This window comes from Jaculus jaculus, chromosome 19, assembly GCF_020740685.1.
Source record: "Jaculus jaculus isolate mJacJac1 chromosome 19, mJacJac1.mat.Y.cur, whole genome shotgun sequence".
Classification (NCBI taxonomy): domain Eukaryota; kingdom Metazoa; phylum Chordata; class Mammalia; order Rodentia; family Dipodidae; genus Jaculus; species Jaculus jaculus.
The window spans coordinates 51,659,697-51,683,980 of NC_059120.1; the positions used below are offsets into that span (position 1 = coordinate 51,659,697).

The 24,284-nt window shown below is 50.3% G+C and overlaps 1 protein-coding gene across 4 annotated transcripts in view; it reads right to left on the bottom strand.

The window, feature by feature from the left end:
* Positions 1 to 22,651: 22,651 nt before the first annotated feature.
* Znf697 (zinc finger protein 697) overlaps positions 22,652 to 24,284 on the bottom strand; it is a 36,994-nt gene continuing 35,361 nt past the window's right edge. For all 4 annotated transcript variants that reach the window (XM_045138582.1, XM_045138583.1, XM_045138581.1 and 1 more), the window contains exon 3: positions 22,652 to 24,060. In XM_045138582.1, coding sequence (XP_044994517.1) covers positions 22,652 to 24,060 — 1,409 coding nt within the window. The remainder of the gene's footprint in view (positions 24,061 to 24,284) is intronic.

The following is a 24,284-nucleotide window of genomic DNA, read 5'->3' on the forward strand; positions in this document are numbered from 1 at the left end:
AGAAGCAAAAGTGTTTGTTTATTTATTTATTTGTTGGGGTGGGGGAGAGAGAATGGGAGTGCCAGGGCCTCCAGCCACTGCAAAGGAACTCCAGACGCATGCGCCACCTTGTGCAGCTGGTTTCCATGGGTCCTGGGGAATCAAACCTGGGTCCTTTGGCTTCGCAGGCAAACGTCTTAACCACTAAGCCATCTCTCTAGCCCTGAAAAAGGTTGTGGTTTTTTTTTTTTTTTCTTCAGTACTTTTTTTTTTGGGCTGGAGAGATAGCTTAGCGGTGAAGGCACTTTTCTGTGAAGCTAAAGACCCATGTTCTTTTGTCAGATCCCATGTAAGCCAGACACATAAGCTGACAGCAAGCAGCAAGGCCGCCTCTGTGCAGAAGGTGGCACGTGCGTCTGGAGTTCGATTACAGTGGCTGGGAGGCCCTAGCGTGACAATTCTCTCTCGGCTGCACTCTTGCCTCTGGTTTTTGCACATAAAAAAATATTTTTTATTTATCCAGGCGCGGTGGCGCACACCTTCAATCCCAGCACTCGGGAGGCGGAGGGAGGTGGATCACCATAAATTCGAGGTTCCCTGAGACTCCATAGTGAATTCCAGGTCAGCCTGGGCTAGAGTGAGACCCTACCTCAAAAGAAACAAACAAACAAACAAAAGAAAAACTATTTATTTGCAAGGAGAGAGAGAGGAGAGAGAGTGGATGTGGCAGGGCTCCTAGCCACTACAAATGAACTCCAGATGCATGCTCCACCAAATGCATCTGGCTTATGTGGGTACTGAGGAATTGAACTTGGGTCCTTAGGCTTTGCAGGCAAGCACCTTAACCACTAAGCAATTTATTTTTGCGGGTTCTGAAAAATATTTTTTTTTAATTTTTATTTATTTATTTGAGAGCGATAGACACAGAGAGAAAGACAGAGAGAGGGAGAGAGAGAGAATGGGCGCACCAGGGCTTCCAGCCTCTGCAAACGAACTCCAGACGCGTGCGCCCCCTTGTGCATCTGGCTAACGTGGGACCTGGGGAACCGAGCCTTGAACCGGGGTCCTTAGGCTTCACAGGCAAGCGCTTAACCGCTAAGCCATCTCTCCAGCCCCTGAAAAATATTTTTATTTTTATTTATTTATTTGAGAGAAGGAAAGAGGCAGGATGAAAGAGAGAGAGAATGGGTCTGCCAGGGCTTCCAGCCACTGCAAATGAACTTCAGATACATCAGCCACCTTGTGCATCTGGCTTACGTAGGTACTGGGGAATTGAACCGAGGTCCTTTGCCTTTGCAGGCAAATGCCTTAACCGCTAAGCCATCTCTCCAGCCTTCTGTGTGTGTGTGTGTGTGTGTGTGTGTGTGTGTGTGTGTGTGTGTTTAAGGAGACAAGTTTTATTATCAAATGTAAAAAGCCCACAAAAAGGAGTGTTGAAATAAGTATTCTTAGTCTTTCAGAGTTTGAGGCAGAGTTGAGCTATCAACTACAGTGCACATTGTTTTTTGCTGATCTTGAGTGCTCTTTCTTACCAATTTTCAGACAAAATGTTCTCTTTTCTTCCTATTGCAAGTTGAAGGGCCATTGCTGGTCAGGTAATGAGAGTAATGTTTGGCTCTCCATTCAAGGTGTTAAAATAATGTGTGATAAGTCAAAATAGCAACCACAAAAATCTGCATAGAGACTGGAGAGATGGCTTAGCAGTTAAGGCATCTGCCTGTGAAGCCTAAGGGCCCATGCTCGATTCCCCACATCCCCCATAAGCCAGCTGCACAAGGTGACCCATGTGCAAGGCTGGGCATGCGCACAAGGTGGTGCTTGTGTCTGGAGTTCGATTGCAAAGGCTAGAGACCCTGGTATGCCAATTCTCTCTCTCATTAAATAAAAGGGGGGGGGCTGAAGAGATGGCTTAGCGAGTAGGCGCTTGCCTGTGAAGCCTAAGGACCCCAGTTCGAGGCTCCATTCCCCAGGACCCACGTTAGCCAGATGCACAAGGTGGTGCATGCGTCTGAAATTTGTTTGCAGTGGCTGGAGGCACTGGCACACCCATTCTCTATCTATCTGCCTCTTTCTCTGTCTGTTTGCCACTCTCAAATAAATAAAAATTAAAAATAAAAATAAAAGCCAAGACGGGGTAGGGAGGGTATTACCATGGGATACTTTTTATAATCATGGAAAATGTTAATAAAAATTGAGAAAAAAAAAAAAAGCCAAGGGCTGGAGAGATGGCTTAGGGGTTAAGGTGCTTGCCTGCGAAGCCTAAGAACCCATCTTCCACTCTCTAGGTCCCACATAAGCCAGATGCACATCATGACGCAAGCACACAAGGTCACACCCACGCACAAGGTGGGGTGAACGTGTCTGGAGTTTCATTACAGTGGCTGGAGGCTCTGGCATACCAATTCTCCCTCCCTCCCTCCCTCCATCTCTCTCTCTATCTCTCTATCTCTATCTCTTGCTTTCTTGCAAAAAAAAAAAAAGGAAGGCCAGTCTGTTGGGCTTGCCTAAAAAAAAAAAGATGCTAAAAAGATATTCAATTGAATCCATCCTCCGCGTCCCTTGTAAATTCCCCATCACGGGCTCAACTCTCCTCCATGAGAGAAGTCAACCCTTCCTTTGCACCGAGCCCACATGCAGCGAGTACCAGGACCCCTGTAATTTATACCTGTGTCCCCCTCTTGTGTCCCCACTGCTTGGACCCATTCTGCCCCGTGTGCCTCAGACCTTGACCACAGACGCTTACAGAATTACCTGATTGCCTGTGGGTCTCCAGAACCGGTTCATAAACACCCTTTCTGTGATGGTGAAGTTCTGCTGTTGACTTGATCTGTTAGGAATGCACAGACATCCCTCTTCTGTGGGTCTCTAAATTCCCAGGGTGGGTGGCCCCTCTGGTGGGGGTGGGGGGAGGGCTTTATCTAAGGAAGCTCTAGTACAAAAGATTCCCTCCCTCCCACTTGGCTGCCAGAGCTGCTTGCTGCCTTCCAGCGGGCACTGAAGACCCGTGTGGATTGAAGACCAGGAAGCCTCCAGGCCTTGGGTGCTGGATGGGGACTGCGGGGGCACCCAGCCGCGTGGACTGAGCAGAACCCGGTTCCTTGATGCTTGGGCCATAAGACTGCTATTGATGGCAGAGTTCTGGAAAGAACCAGAAGCAGCTTCACAGGGAACAGACCATCGGGAACAGAGCCTGGAGCTTCACGATCTCCCCACAATTCCGAAACCATTTGCTCAGCATCTCCCCCCTAAACCAACCGTCTTGTGCTCAGTGACTCAAAGAATACCGTGTGACATTCTTTATCCATCCGCGCCAAGTGAGAAAAATGCCAGCACTGTGATGTCGACTTAAGAGTGCGTATTGCAGGCTGGAGGGGTTGCTTAGCGGTTAAGGTGCTTCCCTGAAGAGCCAAAGGACCCAGGTTCAATTCCCCAGGACCCACGTAAGCCAAATTCACAAAGTGGTGTCTGCATCTGGAGTTTGTTTGCAGTGGCTAAAGGCCCAGGTGTGCCCATTCTCGCTTGCTCCCTCCCTCCCTCTCTCTCTTCCTTTCTCTCTCTTTCTCTCTGCCTCTTTTTCTGTTTCTCTCTAAAAGAGTGTATATTGCATAGCCAGTTGGAGTGCTGCATACCTGTAACCTCAGCCGTCAGGAGGATTTTAACTCTGAGGCCAGCTTGGGCTACAGGGTAAGACACTGTCTGAAAAGAAATAAAATAAATTAGAAACTAATAAGATAAAGTGTCTCAATACAGCTGCATACCAGTAGGCATGATGTGAATTCTGAGCCACCCCTGACAGTATGTCTTCTGAATCTGGGATGAATAAAGTGAGCCATCTTTCATGAATGAAATGCAGGACATTTGCCTCTATTTGAAGGATCAAAAAAAAAATTTTTTTTTGCAAGTTCTGGGCATTGAACCCTGCCTAAAAGTCAAGGACTTAACCATTAAGCAGCATCCCCAACGAATGTTAATTTGTTAATGACATTAAATACAAAATCAACGAGATGTCCCTTCCAAAAGAAAAGTGTAAGTCTTAGGGTGTGGCTTACAGGGCTTGTCTACCATGTGTGAGACCCTGGATCTGATCCCCAGCACTGAAAACAAAACAAGAAAACAAATTTATTTTTTTAGAAGATTTTATTTTTTTATTTTTTATTTATTAGAGACAGAGAGAGGGAGAGAGAGAGAGAATGGGCACGCCAGGGCCTCTAGCCACTACAAACGAACTCCAGATGCATGCGCCACTGGCTTATGTGGGACCTGGAGAATCAAACCTGGGTCCTTAGGCTTCACAGTAGCCTAAGGGAGTAGCCCAAGGGAACACCGAAGATAAAAGACTCCCTGATGTCAAGATGACAGGGACGAGGGTGCGGATGGAGAGGGCTGTAGAGATGGCTTCATGGTTAAGGCGCTGGCCGGCAAAGCCAAAGGACCCAGGTTCAGTTCCCTAGCACCCACGTAATGCCAGATGTACAAGGTGGCGCATGTGCCTGAGGTTCATTTGGAGGCCCTGGTGTGCCCGTTCTCTCTCTCTTCCTCTCTTTCTCAGATAGATAGATAGACAGAGAGACAGACAGACAGACAGAAAGATAGATGATGATAATAGATAGACAGACAGACAGAGACAGATGATGATAGACAGATGATAGATAAAATATTTTTATTCATTTTTTATTAATTTATTTGAGAGTGACAGAGAAAGAGAGAGAGAGAGGCAGATAAAGAGAAAGAGAGAGAGAGAGAGAGGAGAGAGAATGGGCACACCAGCCATTGCAAAAGAACTCCAGACATATGCGTCCCCTTGTTGCATCTGGCTAACTTGGGTCCTGGGGAATGGAGCCTCAAACGAGGGTCCTTAGGCTTCGCAGGCAAGCATTTAACTGCTAAGCCATCTCTCCAGCCCCCGATAAAATATTTTTTTAAATGACAGGGACATGGACCTGGGTGTTGTCAGGAGGTATTTGCCAGGTCCTCCAGAAGGGGACAGAAGCACAACCCAGGTCCAACTGCCTCCTTGTGACACACTGGTGAAATTAGTATCTTCCTCAGAGCTGGGCGTGGTGGTCCACACCTTTGATCCCAGCATCAGGAAGGAGCGCCATGAGTTCAAGGCCAGCCTGAGACTACAGAGTGAATTCCAGGTCAGTGTGGGCTAGAGCGAGACCGTACCTTGAAAAACCCCTCTCAAAGGCTAAAAGCAATCTTTGTTGCCATTGCTGTTTTGGTCTTGGAAAATTCCCATTGCTTCCGGAAGCACGAAGAAATGAGCAAGAAATGTTTTCACACCTAATCTGGAGAGGGTGTGGGTTTTGTTAATAGAGGTTCTAGCTTTCCCTTCCATATGACCATCTCCAGGTCAGAAAAATAATAAAATAAAATAAAATAAAATAAAATAAAATAAAATAAAATAAAATAAAATAAAATAAAATAAAATAAAATAAAATAAAATAAAGTAAAATAAAACGAGCCAGGCGTAATGGCGCACGCCTTTAATCCCAGCACTGGGGGGGGAGGGCAGAGGTAGGAGGATGGCCGTGAGTTCGAGGCCACCCTGAGGCTCTTTAATGAATTGCAGGTCAGCCTGGGCTAGAGTGAGACCCTACCTTGAGAAAACAATAAATAAATACAGTATGAAACTGGTAGGGACAGCCAGTGACAGCTCCAGCGAGGGAGCTCCCCACCTTGTGGGATTCGAGCGGGGACCCGGATGACTGACCTCACTGTCTCATTTCAGCATCGCCGGCGCCCAGGCCGTGGATGAGAGGGATTTTGCTGATGGTGTTAGTAAGACCTTTATTTTTCATTTTATCTTACTATTATTATATTTTTTTGGGTTTTTGAAGTAGGGTCTCGCTCTAGCCCAGGCTGACGTGGAATTCACTATGCAGTCTCAGGGTGGCCTCGAACCCACAGCGATCCTCCTACCTCTGCCTCCCGAGTGCTGGCAGTGAAAGGCGTGCGCCTCCAGGCCCTGCTAATGTTTGTTTTTCCACTGTGTCCTGGAGCTCCGGGTCGGGGGAGGGGCCGGGGGAGGGGGAGCACAGCCTCAGAGCGTGGACTTCTCCCGTCCAGGACCCCAGCTGCCCAGCTGCCCACAAGCCTCTCTGGAGCAGGGCAAACCTAGGGGAGAGGCCCCGGGGAGGCTCTGCATGCTCTCGTAAATGTCGGTGGGCAGAAGTAGTCCCAGAAGTAGATCCCAGCCTCTACCTCCAATTTCCGTGTCCTGGGAGTGTCTAGAACACACCTGGATACATGTGTCAATCTTTTTCAAAAAATTAAATTTTAGTTTTAAAATCATATTTATTTATTTGAGAAAAAGAGCGCGAGAGAGTGAGTATGCCAGGGCCTCCAACCGCCACAAATGAACTCCAGACGCACGCTCCGCCTTGTGCAACCTGGGTTTCATGGGTCCTGGGGAACCGAACCTGGGTCCTTTGGGAAGCGCTGCCTCGGGTTGCCAGACACCGTTCCTGTTAGTGAGCATAGCTGTGGCCAGTTGACCCCTATCTAGTGGGTGATGGCTGCAGTTTCATAATACGGAGGTCACAGCTGCCATTGCGTAACGTCCCCCCGGGGCCCGCAGCTTTAATGATAAGCATTAACTTTAGGTGGTTCTTTGAAGGACCCTGTAAGGTAGGTAGCGGCATCCCTGGTTCTTTGGGCATTACCTGGAATTTGGCAAGGTCATAATAATGGTTTACACAAGGTCAAGTATCTGGGTCCTTTGGCTTTGTAGGCCAGTGCTTTCACCGCTAAGCCATCTCTCTAGCCCTATGTCAATCTTTTTTGGTAACTCCAAACCTATTATATCCACCTTTCAGTTCACCCAATGAAGGTCTACTATGAGCTCCTCAGAAATTAAAAAAGGTCTGAATGGCCTCAAAGTTATGTGCTACTGAGCCTAAGGTATGGACATCTACTACCCTCGCCTCTCCCTCTTTTTTTTTTTTTTAATTTTTTTTATTTATTTATTTGAGAGCGACAGACACAGAGAGAAAGACAGATAGAGGGAGAGAGAGAGAATGGGCGCGCCAGGGCTTCCAGCCACTGCAAACGAACTCCAGACGCGTGCGCCCCCTTGTGCATCTGGCTAACGTAGGACCTGGGGAACCGAGCCTCGAACCGGGGTCCTTAGGCTTCACAGGCAAGCGCTTAACCGCTAAGCCATCTCTCCAGCCCACTCTCCCTCCTTTTACTGCAATCACCCCATCTCCCTTAGGTCCCATCTTGCCTTCTTTCATCCTTCTATCTCTTTAGCCTCTTTCATTTCACTCCAAGCCCCACCCATCTTTCTCAGTTGCCCCGAGGTGCCAAGGACAGGTTTGAGGTCTTATATATACGCTGCCAGTAAACAACGGACCAGAAAACCTACAGCGGAAAGAACTCTCATCAGATCAACGGGACAGGGGCAGGCTGAAACAGGGATGGGGGGTGTATGTCACAGTGTGGGCCAAAAACAGCTACCCCCAGGCACCTCCTCTGCTGTCCTTTGGTACCATAGCAGAAAAGTCCACGTAATATTAAGGTGTCTTCTTGCTCACCCTGGGTTAACTAACATTTATAGGAAGGTATTGGTTTGTTTCTAACCTCAGAAAGAGAGAGAGAGGGAGAGCTCTTGGCACCGTGGCGCACGCCTTTAATCCCAGCACTTGGAAGGCAGAGGTAGGAGGATCTCCGTGAGTTGGAGGCCAGCCTGAGAGTACATAGTGAATTTGAGGTCATCCTGGGCTAGAGCGAGACCCTACCTGGAAAAACAAACAAACCAAAAAAAAAAAAAAAAAAGTAAATGCCAATGGAGATATCTAATCGTACCTGGGCACTTGTGAGTCGGTGAGTCAGTGAAATTGGACTACACTGAGGATTTAGCTTCAGCATTTACTCTGTAAGAGAAAGAGAAAGTGTGTGTGGGGGGGGGGGAGCGGCTAGAGAGATGGCTTAGTGGTTACGGCACCAGCCTGCAAAGCCAAAGGACTCAGGTTTGATTCCCAGGTACCCATGTAAAGCCGGACGCACAAGGTGGCGCATGAGTCTGGAGTTCGTTTGTAGTGGCTGGAGGCCCTGGCGCACCCATTCTCTCTCTCTCCCCCTCTCATAAACAAACAAATCAATAAGTAAATGGGAAAAGCTTTCCAATACCACTTGCAACATCCCAAAGGAGAAAGTATGAGGACCACCAAGCCTGGCTCGGGGTGGAGAGGCCCCAGACGGTGAGCAGATGACGGATGGAGCATGTCCTTAGGCAGCAAAGCTCAGAGCCAGCGCCTGTCAGCCCCCAGGGAATTTGGGGGGGAATGACCACTTCCCACAAGTCCCTCCCCAAAACTCAGCAGGCAGGGAACTAGGTAGCTTCAGTCTAGGGAAGAATTGTACATTCTCAACCTTAACACAGTGAACCCATTAGGCACTTCCTTTTTTTATTATTAAAAAAAATATTTTATGGGCTGGAGAGATGGCTTAGCGGTTAAGCACTTGCCTGTGAAGCCTAACGACCCCGGTTCGAGGCTCGGTTCCCCAGGTCCCACGTTAGCCAGATGCACAAGGGGGCGCACGCGTCTGGAGTTTGTTTGCAGAGTGCCCATTCTCTCTCTCCCCCTCTATCTGTCTTTCTCTCTGTGTCTGTCGCTCTCAAACAAATAAATAAAAAAAAATAAAAAAATAAAAAAAATATTTTATGTATTTGTTTATTTGTTCATGAGAAGAGAGAGAAAAGCAGATAGAGAGAGGGAGAGAGAATGGGCGCTCCAGGGCCTCTAGCCACTGCAAACAAACTCCAGATGCATGCGCCACCTTGTGTATCTGGCTTTATACGGGTACTGGGGAATCGAACCTGGGCCCTTTGGCTTTGCCAGCAAGCACCTTAACTGCTAAGCCATCTCTGCAGTCCCCTCATTAGGCACGTTTGTCAGGGAAAGGGCAGGGTACTGTCTTCAAAGGGCTCATATGAGCGAATGAAGAAAGAGAAGAGAGGAGGTGTTTCCCATATTCAGCTGAATAAAGGCATGGCCTTAGAATTCTTTAACCAGCAAAGCCTTCCTTCCCTTCTTTCATTGGGTGCCTGTGGCCCGAGCTCTGGCACACAAATTCATGCATGGCCTGGAAACACCACGTGGGGGCAGCAAAGACACAGGACTGGAGGTAGGAGCCCCGGGGTGCGCATTCCTGTCTTTCCTTGCAGACAAGCAGCCAAGCCGGGTCTTCGGGAAACTTCCAGAGAGCAGGAGGGGTTTGGGGAGGACACCTTGCGCATCTGGCTTATGTGGTCCTGGGGAACTGAACCTCGGTCCTTTGACTTTGCAGACAAGCACCTTAACCACTAAGCCATCTCTCCTGCCCTAAACTATGATTTTTTGTTTGTTTGTTTGAGGTAGAGTCTCACTTTAGCTCAGGCTGACCTGGAATTCTCTATATAATCTCAGGGTGGCCTCGAGCTCACGGTGATCCTCTTTACCTCTGCCTCCCGAGTGCTGGGATTAAAGGCGTGTGCCACCACACCCAGCAAAGCTATGATTTTAAATAAATTCAATTTCATGGGAAGATAAGTAAGGAAACACATCTGCACAAGGGACTTAGGCCTCTGTTGTCCAGTTTCCGGCTCTGCTCTCGAACTCACGGCAGGGCGGACAGGGAGATGCATAGTGTGCGCTTGCTTCTCTGCATTGCCAGGAGCTGAGGGAAAACTCAACATCTGTATGTCTCAAATGTGTGGCGCAAGGGGATGCCGTGGAAGGAGGGGAAGGAAAGAGGGAGAGAACGATGCAGAAATGGACAGAAAGCCAGCCAGACAGAACCCAAAGCAACTGCAGGGAATTGCTATCATAGGAAGGGAGGGGGAAGAAAAGAGGGAAGGATGCAGAATGCTTTGAACGACAAAGGAAGAAAGAAAACTATGACTTTCATCATCGTGAGAGTCAGGTAACAGGGAGGCTGCACTGTGGGCGAAATGAGAGCATTACATGCAGAGGGAGAGAGAGAGAAAAGAAGGAGACACAGGGAGGAAGAAGGGAGAGAGAAGCTGGGTATGGGGGCGCACGCCTTTAATCCCAGCACTTGGGAGGCAGAGGTAGGAGGATCGCTGTGAGCACAAGGGAAAAAGAAAGGACTTCCTTGTGGATAACCACAAGGCTGTGAGGATTGTATTTCTATACAATGAAACAAAGAAAATTCTGTGTGTGTGTGTGTGTGTGTGTGTGTGTGTGCGTTTAAATTTCAGAGAAAAAGAAAGCAAAGCAGAGAGAGGGGCTGGAGAGATGGCTTAGTGGTTAAGGCACTTGCCTGAGAAGCCAAAGGGTCCCGGTTCGACTCTCCAGGACCCACATAAGCCAGATGCACGGGGGGGGGGGTGTATGCATCTGGAATTTGTTTTCAGTGGCTAGAGTCCATGGGGCACCCATTCTCCCTCTGTCTGCCTTCTCTCTTTCTCTCTGTCCTTGCAAATTCTTAAAATCAACTTTAAAAAAGAAAAGAAAAGCAGAGAAAGAGAGAGAGAGAATGGGCATACCAGGGCCTCCAGCCATTGCAAATGAACTCCACATACATGCACCACATTGTGCATCTGGCTCACGTGGGTCCTGGGGAATTGAGCCTGGGTCCTCTGACTTTGCAGGCGAGTGCCTTAACCACTAAGGCATCTCTCTAGCCCAAAAATTCTAGTTTTAAAAATTGAAAGAATAATCTCAAAAATTCTTCAATTCATGGATACCATGAGGGACTCAAGGCGAGGACAACTCAGTCCCTCTGGAGAGGGGTACTTTGCACAACCTCAGAGAACTCTGGGGAAATTGGAGGGGGGGCAAATTTGCATTTTGGTGGGCCCAGGTCTCACAGAAGGCAGTGGTGCCAGGAAAGGAGTCAGTCTTCTGCTGCATGAGAGAGGCCCCTGGCGAAGAATGGAGGGAAGGTCTGGGCACAAGACGAGCGCTTACTCTGTCCCCAAGAGCACCCTGGGCCAGTTGTAGACTCTAAACTGTCATGAATCTCCTCTGTCCTGACGCTCCCTATGGATGACAAGAGCACTTGACCCTCAGGACACAAGAACTCACACCAGCGAATGCAGCCCTTCTGCCAACGTGGGTGCTGAGGATGGAAGCGGGAGCAGGAAGGGACTCCCGGTCTGTGTGTACCCTGGCATGGGCACTGGCCGGGAAGGCAGAACTGCCTTTCCGGAAGTTTCTACAGCACTTGCCCCTGTTGGTCAGAGCCTGGCAACCAGGGCTGGCAGGATTGCTGACCATAGCCCGTGAGCAAGGGGCAGGACTGACGTGTGAGGCCCTGAGCGTGGCCTGAGTCTGTGTGGGACCCCACACTCATGTCCCAGTTAGTTGCTTAACCTATGCAGCCAGTTCTTACTGTGACCATGTCTTCCCTGGCCTGATGCTGTGGCCTCTTTCCGGTCCCTGAGGCCCGAGAGAGATGAAGCGATTTGCCCAAGGTCACCCACGCCATCTGCAATCGAGCTGGGCTGAGCCACAGTGCCTCTGTTCAGCTGCTGAGGCCAAGGCTGGCAGGCCTGCAGACTGATGGGGGCGGGGGTGCGGAGCGGCAGGGGCAGGGGAGGCACTGTGGTTTGAATGAAATGCCCCCCCTCCATAGACTCGGGTGTTTTGAGTACTTGGTCCCCAGCTGGTGGCAATTTGGGGCAGTTGTGGGTCCTTTGGAAGGCTCCTTGCTCCGGGAGGTGTGTCGCTGCGGGCAGGCGTGGGGGTGAGAGAGCCCAGCTGTATGCCCAGCACTCAAGACTATGTTTTGCTGCTGATGTGTAATGTGAAGCAGCCCCCTGCTCCTAATACGCTGCCCACGCCGGGCTGGGGCTTCCCCTTAAAACTGGAGGCCATTGGGCTGGAGAGATGGCTTAGCGGTTAAGCGCTTGCCTGTGAAGCCTAAGGACCCCGGTTCGAGGCTCGGTTCCCCAGGTCCCACGTTAGCCAGATGCACAAGGGGGCGCACCCGTCTGGAGTTCGTTTGCAGAGGCTGGAAGCCCTGGCGCGCCCATTCTCTCTCTTCCTCTATCTGTCTTTCTCTCTGTGTCTGTCGCTCTCAAATAAATAAATAAATAAAAATTAAAAAAAACAAACAAACAAACAAACAAAAAACTGGAGGCCATGATAAGCCCTTTCGTTCCTTAGGGAAGCTTAGGCTGCTTCTGGTCGAGAGCTTTGTCCCGGCAACAAGAAGGTGACTGTGGGGCTGGGGAGACGGCTTGACGGCTACAGGGCTAACGGCACTCGCTTGCAAAGCCTGGTGTCCCAGTTTTGACTCCCCAGTACCCACATATAGTCAGAGGGCACAAAGAGGTACATGCGTCTGGAGTTACCTGCAGTGGCAAGGGGCCCTGGGATGCCCATTCCTTCCCTCCCTTTCTCTCTCTCTTTCCTCTGTTTGCAAATCAATAAAAAATCTTTTTCTTTGTTTTAAAGGTAAATGCAAGCCGGGTGTGGTGGCGCATGCCTTTAATCCCAGCACTCAGGAGGCAGAGGTAGGAGGATTGCCGTGAGTTCGAGGCCACCCTGAGACTCCATAGTGAATTCCAGGTCAGCCTGGGCTAGAGTGAGACCCTACCTCGGAAAACCAACCAACCAATCAACCAACCAACCAAACAAACAAACACAAAAAGGTAAATTCAGGGGCTGGGAGAGATGGCTTAGGGGTTAAGGCACTTGCCTGTGAAACCTAAGTAACCAAGTTCAATTCCCCAGGACCCACAGAAGCCAGGTATGCAAGGTGGCGCATGTGTCTGGAGTTCATTTGCAGTGGTGGGAGAGCCGCTTCTCTTTCTCTATAATAAATAAATGGGTAAAATATATTTTTTTAATATTTTGTTTTTTATTTATTTGAGAGCGACAGACACAGAGAGAAAGACAGATAGAGGGAGAGAGAGAGAATGGGCGCGCCAGGGCTTCCAGCCTCTGCAAACGAACTCCAGACGCGTGCGCCCCCTTGTGCATCTGGCTAATGTGGGACCTGGGGAACCGAGCCTCGAACCCGGGTCCTTAGGCTTCACAGGCAAGCGCTTAGCCGCTAAGCCATCTCTCCAGCCCTATTTTTTTTTTTTTAAAATAAAGGTAACTTCAGTAGCAACAGAGAGCACAGAGATTCGGGGGTGGGTGTGGCTCCCAGAACAGCCAGGAGGTGGAAGGCTGCCTTTCATTACATGCCACACGTCTCTTACCACCCGCTACTTGAATTCTCTTCGACCACACTAACGCTGTGCCAGGGCCGCTCCTGCCTTCCTGCTGGCAACACATTGTATTCCTCGGGCAGCTGTCTCCCTGCTACCCTTCCCCCTGCTTTAGGCTGATGCGCACCCCCCCCCACCCGCCAAGGAGGGGTGAACCCTCCCTCTGCTTGGTGCCTGTCACCGTCCAATGGGCTTGCTCACTCACACCTCTGTCAACTCACCAGCCTGTGCATTCTCAGAGGGCCTCGTGGGCACCCCTCACTGCCAACACACACTCAGATGTGACCCACACCTGTGCAGAATAGGCACTGTATAAATACTTCTGGACCGACAGGAGGAAACAGGACTATGACCGTACAAAAAGGGACGCTGGGCCGGGCGTGGTGGCGCACGCCTTTAGTCCCAGCACTCGGGAGGCAGAGGCAGGAGGATCGCTGTGAGTTCGGGGCCACCCTGAAACTCCATAGTGAATTGCAGGTCAGCCTGGGCCAGAGTGAGACACTACCTCAAAATAAATAAATAAACAAATAAATAAAAATAAAAATAAAATAAATAAAGGGGCACTAGACCAGCAAAGATAGGAAATGCATCTAAGCTTGTCAGACGTGACGGTCTCCACAGTGAACTTTGACCCCCACCCAGAATGGTGACCTGACATTTGCTAGCCGGTCTAACCTCACGGAGGTGTTCAAGGCTTAGGTCAATCCTTAGGCTATTTGTACGCTCCGCCTTCTCCGCACACACTTCTCTGCTCTCTGGAAACACAGTCCCGTGGGTGAGGATCTGCTGGTGACAAGGCACAGTCATGCGAGACTGTCGCGTCCTGTCCTGCTCCAAAAACCTGCCCGCGGCCTGGAGAGATGGCTCAGCGGTCAAGGCGCTTGCCAGCAAAGCCAAAGGACCCAGGGGGCACCAGTCTCTGAAGTGGCATCCCACTCCTCAAAGGACTATGAAGAGCTTTGGACAGGGAGGAAGAGCTGACCAGAAGTCCCCACTCTTCTCACTGCAGTCCCCCCTGAACCCCCAAACGCTGACTCCCGCATGGCTCTGTCATGCTTCCTCTGAGGTCCCGTGTTTTCCAGGTGACTTGGAAGCTTGTTGCTTGTCACTGGACATTTCAGAGGGGACAGCCAATAGAGGTGGCGCCTGCTTAGGAGTCAAGGCTCCTAGAAAACCCAGAACCTCTTGTAAGACCACTGTTACTTGATACCAAAATCCTGCCTGCGGGCTGGAGACATGACCTAGCGGTTAACACCCTTGCTGGCAAAGCCAAAGCACCCAGGTTCAATTCCCCAGTAGCCACGTAAGCCAAATGCACAAGATGGCACATCCATCTGGAGTTCATTTGCAGTGGCTACAGGCCCTGGCATGCCCATTCTTTCTCTGCCTCTTTCTCTCAAATAAATAAAAATATTTTAAAAATATTTTGTTTCACCCTGAGACTACAGAGTTAATTCCAGGTCAGCCTGGACCAGAGTGAGACCCTACCTCGAAAAACCAAAAAAAAAAAAAAAAATATTTTGTTTATTCATTGGAGAGAGAGAGAGAGAGAAAGAGGCAGATAGAATGGGCCTGGCAAGGCCTCCAGCCACTGCAAGGGAACTCCAGACACATGCGCCCCCTTGTGCATCTGGCTGACGTGGGTCCTAAAGAATCGAACCTGGGTCCTTTGGCTTTTCAGGCAAACGCCTTAACCACTAAGCCATCTCTCCTGCCCAAATGTGTGTGTGTGTATATATATGTTTGTGTTTATTTATTTTGGCGTACCAATTCATTTTCTCTCTCTAAAGTAGAAATAAATAAATAAAAATCAGGAAATAAGATTTATTCAATGTGGCCACATTGGGAAGAGGGACCAAAAAAGATCCAGTGACCCTCCAAGTCATCTTTGGGGGTCCTGGGGTGAGGCTTAGGTTTAACCCAGAGGGCCTGACCAGGTATGCATAGCTAAGTAGCCCAGGCAAGGTGACGTCCCTCCTGTCGCCGTCTGGGCTTCTGGGCTCCAGCCTCTCCACTGGAGTAATGTTTGTGCCTCCCGTTGTTCATGGTTGACTCCAACTCAGAGGTCACAGAGATGCTGCGGCTGAAACCCTGGGGCGACACTTCTCTTTGAGTCGCTTTACTGAATCCAGGTGGCTGAGTGTGGTTTGTAGGGCTGCCAGGGCCCAGGCTGTAATGAAAGAAGTTTCTCTGCCCTTACTCATCATCTTTCTGTTTGGGGGGGGGAAAGATGGAAGGGGGCCCCCAGTAGTCCACGGGCAGCAAAGGTGGAGATGTGACAACCTGTTTGTCACCTCTACTTCCCTGGGCATAGAAAAGTTCATGAGGAGCATGGCTTCCTGTCCCCACCACCACCGCCCACCAGAAGGCAAGTTTCCTTGTAGAAACAGGGGGTGCCTAACTGGGCCTACAGAGCACTCTTTGTCTACCAAATGCCCTGAATTGCTTTTATACAATTACTTGGACTTGCCCCTCACTCCAATTGACATCCACGTTTAGATAGTGAAGTTACCAGAACTTCTCCAAAAGTTAAACACTCATCCCTGGGCTAGACAGGCAGCTCAGCAGTTAAGGTGCTTGCCTGAGAAGCCTAAGGACTTTCTGCCTCTTTCTCTCAAATAATAATAAAATAAATAGGGGCTGGAGAGAGGGCTTAGTGGCTAAGGCACTTGCCTGCAAAGCCTAAGGACCCATGTTTGACTCTCCAGATCCCATGTAAGCCAGACGCACAAAGGTGAGGCAAGCTCAAGTCGCACATGCCCACTAGGTGGCGCAAGTGTCTGGAGTTCGATTGCACTGGCTGTGGCCCTGGTGTGCAAACTCTCTCTCTCTCCCTAAAAAAAAAAAATATTAAAATTAATAGGGACTGGGGAAATGGCTTATCAGTTAAGACATTTGCCTGCAAAACCTAAGGATCCTGGTTTGACTCTCCAGGACTCACGTAAGCCAGATGCACAAGGGGGCACATGCATCTGCATTTTCAGTGGCTGGAGAACCTGGTGTGCCCATTCTCTCTTTCTCTCTTCCTCTTCCTCTCTCTCTCTCTATTAAGTAAATAAATTATTTTTTTAATTAAAATAAATATTTAGGATGGGCATGGTGGTGCACACTTTTAATCCCAGCATTCGTGAGGCAGAGGTAGGAGGATCAACGTGAGTTCAAGGCCACCCTGAGACTACATAGTGAATTCCAGGTCAGCCTGGGCTACAGTGAGACCCTATCTTAAAAAAAAAAAAAAAAAAAAAATTTTTAAATTGCTGGTAATACTGAAGATAACCTACCAGCTCCACTGACCTCTTGGCTAACCTGTTCTTACCTAGTATATGTCCAGCCCCATGAACACACTGATTCTGTGCTCCCGGGCTGGAGAGACGGTGAAGTCAGGGGAGGAGGAAGCCTGAGAATTCATAGCTATCTCTTTGTTTGGATAAGCAACAGCCATTTCCCTATCAACAGGGCTACCAGAAGGGTGCCCTGAGGAGGACTGGGCTAGTTACTTTACTTGTTGCTGCGACCAAATACCTGCCAAGGAGCAGCTTAAGGCATGGAAGGGTTAATGCTGGCTTGCAGTTTCAGGGCACACGTTTCCTCATGTTGGCAGGAGAGGTAGCGCTGGCGTGTTATATTGCAGCCGCAGTCAGGAAGCAGAGAGAAGAGGAAGGGAGACCAGGTTATGAAAGGTGGGGGCCTGCTCCCCAGTGAACCACTTCCATCTCGTAAAAGTTCTATAACCTTCCCAGTGCCCACCAGCTGGGGACCGGATGTTCAGGCACATGAGCCTTTGGGGGTGGGGTCATTTTTAATCTTCAAACCACAAGGTAGCACAAAGCTGGAGTCTGACTCAGCCTGAAGTATCAGCTGGACCAGCCACTGATCGTATGTGTATCTCCGAGAAAACTACATCAAACGGGGGACTTCAGCATAGGCAAGCCCATAATTAAGATATATGTATATATTGGTTTTTCAAGGTAAGGTCTCACTCTAGCTCAGACATTTGGAGTTCGTTTGCAGTGGCTAGAGGCCCTGCCGTACCCATTCTCCCTCCCTTTCTCTGTCTCAGATAAATAAGTAAGTCAGAAAAAAAACCCAAAAAACAGGCAGGAAATTGGGACATGGGCTCCTCTGACCAACTTGCAGAGTGGCCCAGTCTACGTGTGGCGGCAGAGCCGGGTTCTGCCCAAACCATTGGCAGTTACTGTGTCTGGAGGCCTTGGAATTCTTCAGTGATGAGTTTTGCTTTTTTTTTTTTAATTTTTATTCATTTTCAAGGAGAGAGAAAGAATAAGCACACACCAGGGCCTCCAGCCACCTTGTGCATCTGGCTTACGTGGGTCCTGGGGAATCGAACCTGGTTCCCTAGGTTTCACAGGCACATGGCTTAACCACTACGCCAGCTCTCCAGCCCCCTTGTCGGTAACTTTGAGAGCGAAAGCAAGCAGCTCGGTGGGTGATTCATAAATACATTTCTTGTGGGTGAGATTTGAGACTACACCCTTCTCTGTAAGGACCTGTGTTCGTGTTTTCCCCAAGCCTGCTCCCCCACATCAAGAATCCAGACAGGTCTTTGGAAATGGAAGCCAGTGCAACCCAAACATTTCCAACGACCCAAAGTCGCCTTCAGCCTCACTGTGCAAACTAAGAGTGTGCGAACCACTTAGATTTCAGACACTACCTAGTCCCAGGATAATCGAAAATGCGCTTGAGGGCTGGAGAGACGGCTTAGAGGTTAAGGTGCATGCCTGCGAAGCCTAAGGACCCAGGTTTGATTCTCCAGGTCCCACGTAAGACAGATGCATAAGGTGGCGCATGTGTCTGGAGTTTGCAGTGGCTAGAGGCCCTGGTGCACCCTTTCTTCCTTCCTCCCTCTCTCTGTCGCTAATAAATAAAAACCAAAAACATAAAATAAAATGCAGCCGGAGTGGTGCTGCACGCTTTTAATCCCAGCACTCGGGAGGCAGAGGTAGGAGGATTGCTGTGAGTTCGAGGCCACCCTGAGACTCCATAGTGAATTCCAGGTCAGCCTGAGCCAGAGTGAGACCCTACCTCGAAAAACTAAAAAAAAAAAAAAAAAAATTGAAGGTTCCAGTGTAGAAGGCAGCCAGCATATGTGTGTGTGCTTGTGTATACATTCTTTAAAAAATATTTTTGAGGGGCTGGAGAGATGGCTTAGCTGTTAAGGTGCTTGCCTGTAAGGCCAAAGGACCCAGGTTCAATTCCTCAGGACCCAGGTAGAGCCAGAAGCACAAGGGGGTGCATGTACCTGGAGTTCGTTTGCAGAGGCTGGAGGCTCTGGTGCACCCATTCTCTCTCTCCCAAATTAAAAAACAAAAATATTAGAGCCAGTTGTGGTGGCACACACCTTTAATCCCTCCCCTTGGGAGGCAGAAGTAGGAGGATTGCCATGAGGCCACCCTGAGACTACATAATGAATTCCAGGTCAGCCTCGGTTAGAGAGAGACCCTACCTTGAAAACCTGAAAAAGAAAGTAAAATAAAATAAAATATTTTTGAGACAGATCTCACTTTGTAGCCCAGGCTGTCCTCAAATTAGTACGTATCAGCCTCCTGAACAGGCAGGCAAGCCTCACCGTGACCCACTGTGTTTTGAATGATACTAAAGTAAATATTTTAGGATTGTAGGCCATGTGGCTTTTGTAACAATTACTCAGCTCTGTGTGAAAGTCACATGAGTAAACGTATTCCAGTGAAATGTCACAAAGAGACCGGACCAAGGAGCTTGATAACTCCCGTTTTACCAGCACATAGCTTCCGGAGACTGAGCTGAGTTTCTTACAATGGGTGGCAAATAAGGAAGAAGGAAAGACATCATGAAAGACTGATAAGGATTTAATGACAAATATTCCAGATTGGTTACTAGACACCAGAATTCTGTCCAAGGAACCATCATTAAATAAAACAACCTGAAAACAAGGGTGATTCTCACAGACGCAAGCACACTCACACAATACCTGGTACTCTTAGGGTCGTTAAATTACTTGCTACTTTTAACAAACGGATGGGAAAGAACATTACATTGAAAATGTATACCAACTTCAGAAACACGGTGCAGATGGTCTATGAACATAAATTCTTAATTTACTTTTTCACATATGTACAGCCTCTTGAGTGCAAAGAGACTACATGGCTCAAAGGGTTAACTGCTCATCTTCTCCTTCCAACTAAGAACTGAACATTAAACCAAACCATTTAACGTTGCTTTTGAGTGGTTTAGCAAAGGTGCCTGCTCTTGTCCAAACTCCCCAGGAAACAAACAGGGTGACCGCCTCCACCATCACCAATGAGCTTGAGGGACGAATCTTTATTTAGATCAGTGGTTTTCTTTGTCCTCCCCCCCACCCCTGAGGTAAGGTCTCACTCTAGCACAGGCTGATCTGGAATTCACTGTGCAGTCTCAGGGTGGCCTCGAACTCTCAGCGATCCTCCTACCTCTGCCTCCTGAGTTCTGGGATTAAAGGTGTGCGCCACCCACACCTGGCTCTCTCCGTCGGTGTTTTAAAGCATGAACCACAGTCAACAGTTTCCTGAAGAAATATTGTGAGCCTAAGACAGTGGACAAGAACCACCACCTGATTACATTTCATCTCATTTAACACAGGTTAGTCCCTGGAGAAATGAAAGGAAAATGGAATCACATTTTTTTCTTCTTTAGTTTTTTTGAGGTATGGTCACTGATGTGGAATTCACTCTGTAGTCTCAGGCTGGCCTCGAACTCATGGCGATCCTCCTACCTCTGCCTCCCAAGTGCTGGGATTGAAGGCGTGCGCCACCACGCCTGGCTGGAATCACATTTTAAATACTCCATGGAAGGGGAGGGAGGTTTCTTAAGTGGCTTGTTCATAGGAAGGATGCTAATGTATGGCTCAGTCTCTTATTAAGGGTAACAGAAAGTCCAAAGATTTCATTGCTGTTACTTTTTTCTGGTTTAATCTCTTCTGTCCACTGAACCCCTTCTTGTGCGTTGCCGATCTGTGTAACCCACTGGCTCGGATCGCATAATGAAGGCAGCAAAAAGGCCAAACCGCCCATAAGACAGGCTAATCAGTCAATGGAGAATCAAAAGCTGGATGATCTCTCATAGGCACACGATTTGAAAGAACTTAAAACAGCTGGAAGAGGTAGATGAGCACACGAAAAACAAAAAAATACCACAAAGGAGTAAGATTACCTACAATTGGCTAGATTATTTTAAGTAGGTCTTATATACTTGCTGCCCAGACTACATGAGTCAGAATAAATAATAAGCATGAATGTTGCATGTGGAACTCTTCACTAAAGAATTTTTTGTTTTTTTTTTTTTAAAGTAGTCTCTTCCAAAATGGTCCCTAGGACGAGCATCTATTTTCATCTGTTCACAACAACCCACTGATGTAGCCGGTAAAATTGACAAGGCCATAAACAAGCCCAGAAGTCTCTAAGGACAAAACATGCCTGCCTACGGCTCCCAGAGGGATTCGTCACTAAAAACACAAAGGATCAAGTATGAATTACCAGCATTCACGGAAACCTGGCTGACACTGTAAAACCAATCTTGTAAGTTTTTCCCCCTCCTTCAACCGGGTCCGAGTGTGGGAAGGAGGCTTCCGTGAACAGTACAGGGCGACAGACGTGAGTGAGGTCAAAAGCACTGCCTGCCGCGAGTCAAGGCGGGTAACCGAAATCTATGGGAGTCATTTAACTACAGTCCCATCCCACCCCACCCCACCCCACCCCACCCCTTACTAGAAATCGAACATACCTAGGACACCAGAATCGGATGACAAAGACCAGCTTTGTCAATAAGGCCGTCTTTGGCCTTTCTAGGCTAGCTTCCCGTTTCTCATCAAGCCTAAGAATGCCCGGTGTCCTTATTTTATTATAAAATCCTGACAGGTAAGCCCTCCTCCCTGCTGAGCCAGAAAACACACAAGTTCAGGCCACACCAATTCAGTCCTCAGCCTTCCTTCAAGACAGCCTGCCAACACCCCCTACGCCCAGGCCTTCCCTAAGACGGAGGGCCCCCTAATACTGACTTAACCTCACGAAAGGTGTGAGGAAACAGCTAACAATCACTACAGATCATAAAAGCACTTTGCAAATATGAAAGCGCTATTTTGGCATCTATACAACCACTGGAAAAACATTCATTGTTTGTGCTATTTGGCAATTTTTCATTCACACCTCTCGTCCCTGACTGTGTCCTGTGCGTGAGCTCGAAGGTGCCTCTCCACGTAAGGTAAAAAAAAAAAAAAAGAAAAAAAGAAAAAAAATAGAAAAAAAACCCCCAACTCCTGTTTGGATTGGATTCGTCTAATTTGGGTGAAGGTGCGGGCTCATGGGGGCAGGGCACAGACATGCACAGTGAAGAAATGACAGCAACGAGTCTTGCATCCTAACGCACCAACTTGGCTTTCGCACTTTTTTTTTGGGGGGGGAGCAGGTTTCTCGGGCAGCTGGTTATGGTCTTGGGCTCACTTTGATCACACTCTTCAAGATGAACTGAGATGGGAAACTTCCCACTCAGCCGGGGATCGTTCCCTCTCCCTGTGCTGAAAAAGATTTCACAGGAGACTTAAGGAAATACTGGACCTGATGTACGTATCTTACACAGGGCCAAAGGGCGGGTCAACCGCCCAGGCAATCTTGACCCCACGTGGGAGCTTGAGCGTTTCCAAGGATTAACAAAGAATGAAGAGTATTTCCTAAGAGATCTGAGAACCTGTTGTCAATGGACAGTGGTTGCGCCACCCCCCCCCCCAAAAAAAATCTCAAATCAGCAGCTGTGGCTCATAGAAACCAAGTGTAAATGTCACGTCCCACCGAACAGAAAAGATTCTCTGACTGGAGCCGGTGTACGGGGCGAACGCTGCCTTACCGCCAGAGTTTGGGAAACGAGGTATATTCATTTATACCCGAGTTTCATTTTACTCCAATAACTCTGCCCAACAAACCTTCTCCCGATTCCCAAGGATCATGACGACCCATCCTTTCTTAGTGCTTGCTGTCCTGTTTCTCTACCCAATCCCCAAATACCCCTTCCTCAAAGGCATCAAACCAGGGGTCCTCTGCTCTTCCATGCTCCTTACTGCCTGCAAGGGGTGCGTCAAAGGCATCAAACCAGGGGTCCTGTGCTCCTCCAAGCTCTTTCCTGCCTGCAAGCGATGCGTCAAAGGCATCAAACCGGGGGTCTTGTGCTCCTCCAAGCTCCTTCCTGCCTGCAAGCGGTGTGCCCGAGAGAGGACCGGCGGCATCAAGTCACGCACACCCCTCCCTTAAGTTTCCAAGCGGAAGGAGGTAGGTGAAACATAGCACCTTGGAAGTCATCTTCATTCAAGAGTCGTTTCCCCACCCCCTCCCACTTCAGGTCCACCACCACCACCACCCTCTCCTCTTCCCCATAACAGCCACAGGCTCCCCCCAACCCCCCTCCGCGGGGGTCGATCCCGCGGCGCCGGGGAAGCGTCCTCCCCAACCCCCTACCCCCACCCCAGCCCCCCCGCACCTAGCACAGGCGCAGCTTCTGGTGCTGCGCCAGGTGCGTCTTGTAGCGGAAGCCCTTGCCGCAGCGCGCGCACTTGTGCGGCTTGTTGCCGGTGTGGATGCGCCGGTGGCGGATGAGGTGCGAGCTCTGGATGAAGCTCTTGCCGCACTCGGCGCACGCGTAGGGCTTCTCGCCGGTGTGCGTGCGCTGGTGCTGCGTGAGCGTGGAGAAGTCGCCGAAGCGCTTGGCGCACTGGCCGCAGGCGAAGGGCTTCTCGCCGGTGTGCACGCGCAGGTGGTTGACGAGGTGCGAGTTGCGGCCGAAGCCCTTGCCGCACTCGCGGCACACGTAGGGCCGCTCGCCCGAGTGCGTGCGCTTGTGCGTGAACAGGTGCGAGCTGACGCTGAACGCCTCGCCGCACTCGGAGCACATGTAGGGCTTCTCGCCCGTGTGCACGCGCTGGTGCTTGACCAGGTCCGAGCGCCAGCTGAAGCGCTTGCCGCAGTCGCCGCAGCCGTGCGGCTTCTCGCCCGTGTGCACGCGCTGGTGGTTGGCGAGGTGCGAGCGCCGCGCGAAGCCCTTGCCGCACGCGGCGCACGCGAACGGGCGCAGCGCCAAAGCCGCCGCCGCCGCCGCCGCCTCCGCGCCGTCCCCCTGCACCGCCGCCGCCGCCGCCGCGTGCGCCCTGCGGTGGCTGAGCAGGTGCGAGCTGAGACTGAAGGCCTCTCCGCACTCCGGGCACGGGTACGGCTTCTCGCCCGTGTGCAGGCGCCGGTGCTTGAGCAGGTCGGCCCTCCAGCTGAAGCTCTTGCCGCAGTCGGCGCACTCGTGGCGCCGCTCGCCCGTGTGCACGCGCAGGTGGTTGCTCAGGTACGTGTTGCGGCTGAAGCCCTTGCCGCATTCGCCGCAGCGGAACGGCTTCTCCCCGCCGCCCGCTCGGGCCGGCGACGCACCCGCCCCGAAGGCTCCCGACGCGCCCACGTCCGAGTCGGTCATCCCGGCCGCCGCCGCCGCCGCCGCCGCTGCAGCAGCCTCGGCTAAGCGATGCATGCGCTGGTGCTGCAGGAAAGCCGAGCCCGGGCTGAAGCTCTCGCCGCAGTCCGGGCAGATGATGGGTGCGTCCATGATGCTGGCCACCAGGCTGTCGAGTTCCCCGAGGTCCACCACCGGGTGATGGAGCCGGTGGAAACGGCGGCGGGCGGGCGTGTCACCCCGGTGCCGACCCCCTAGGGAGAGGTGGCGCCGCCAGGGAAGAACCGGAGGAGGCGGCTGCTCCTCTTCCTCCTCCTCTTCCTCCTCTTCTCTAGGGCTCCGGGGTAAGCTGTCCGAGTCGGAGAGCCCCGCGTACATCTCCATGTCGGCCGCACCGGGCTGCTCGTCCTCTCCTCCGTCGCGCGGGGCCGCCCCGCCGTCCGCATTCAGCAGTCCCACTGCAGAAAGAAAGAAAGAAAAAAAAAGCGGGGTCACTAGATCCGATGTGCGCAGGTAATGCTGGAGGTGACCGACCTGAAACAATGTGCGCACCAGGCGCACCCCGATGGGACCTTCACACTCCAGCTTCCCACCCACCCACTCACCTGGCTCCCGGCTTTCTAAAGGACGGTGCACGCTGGCCCACTTCCCCCACCCACTGTACCCCAGGCGGTGCCCAGCT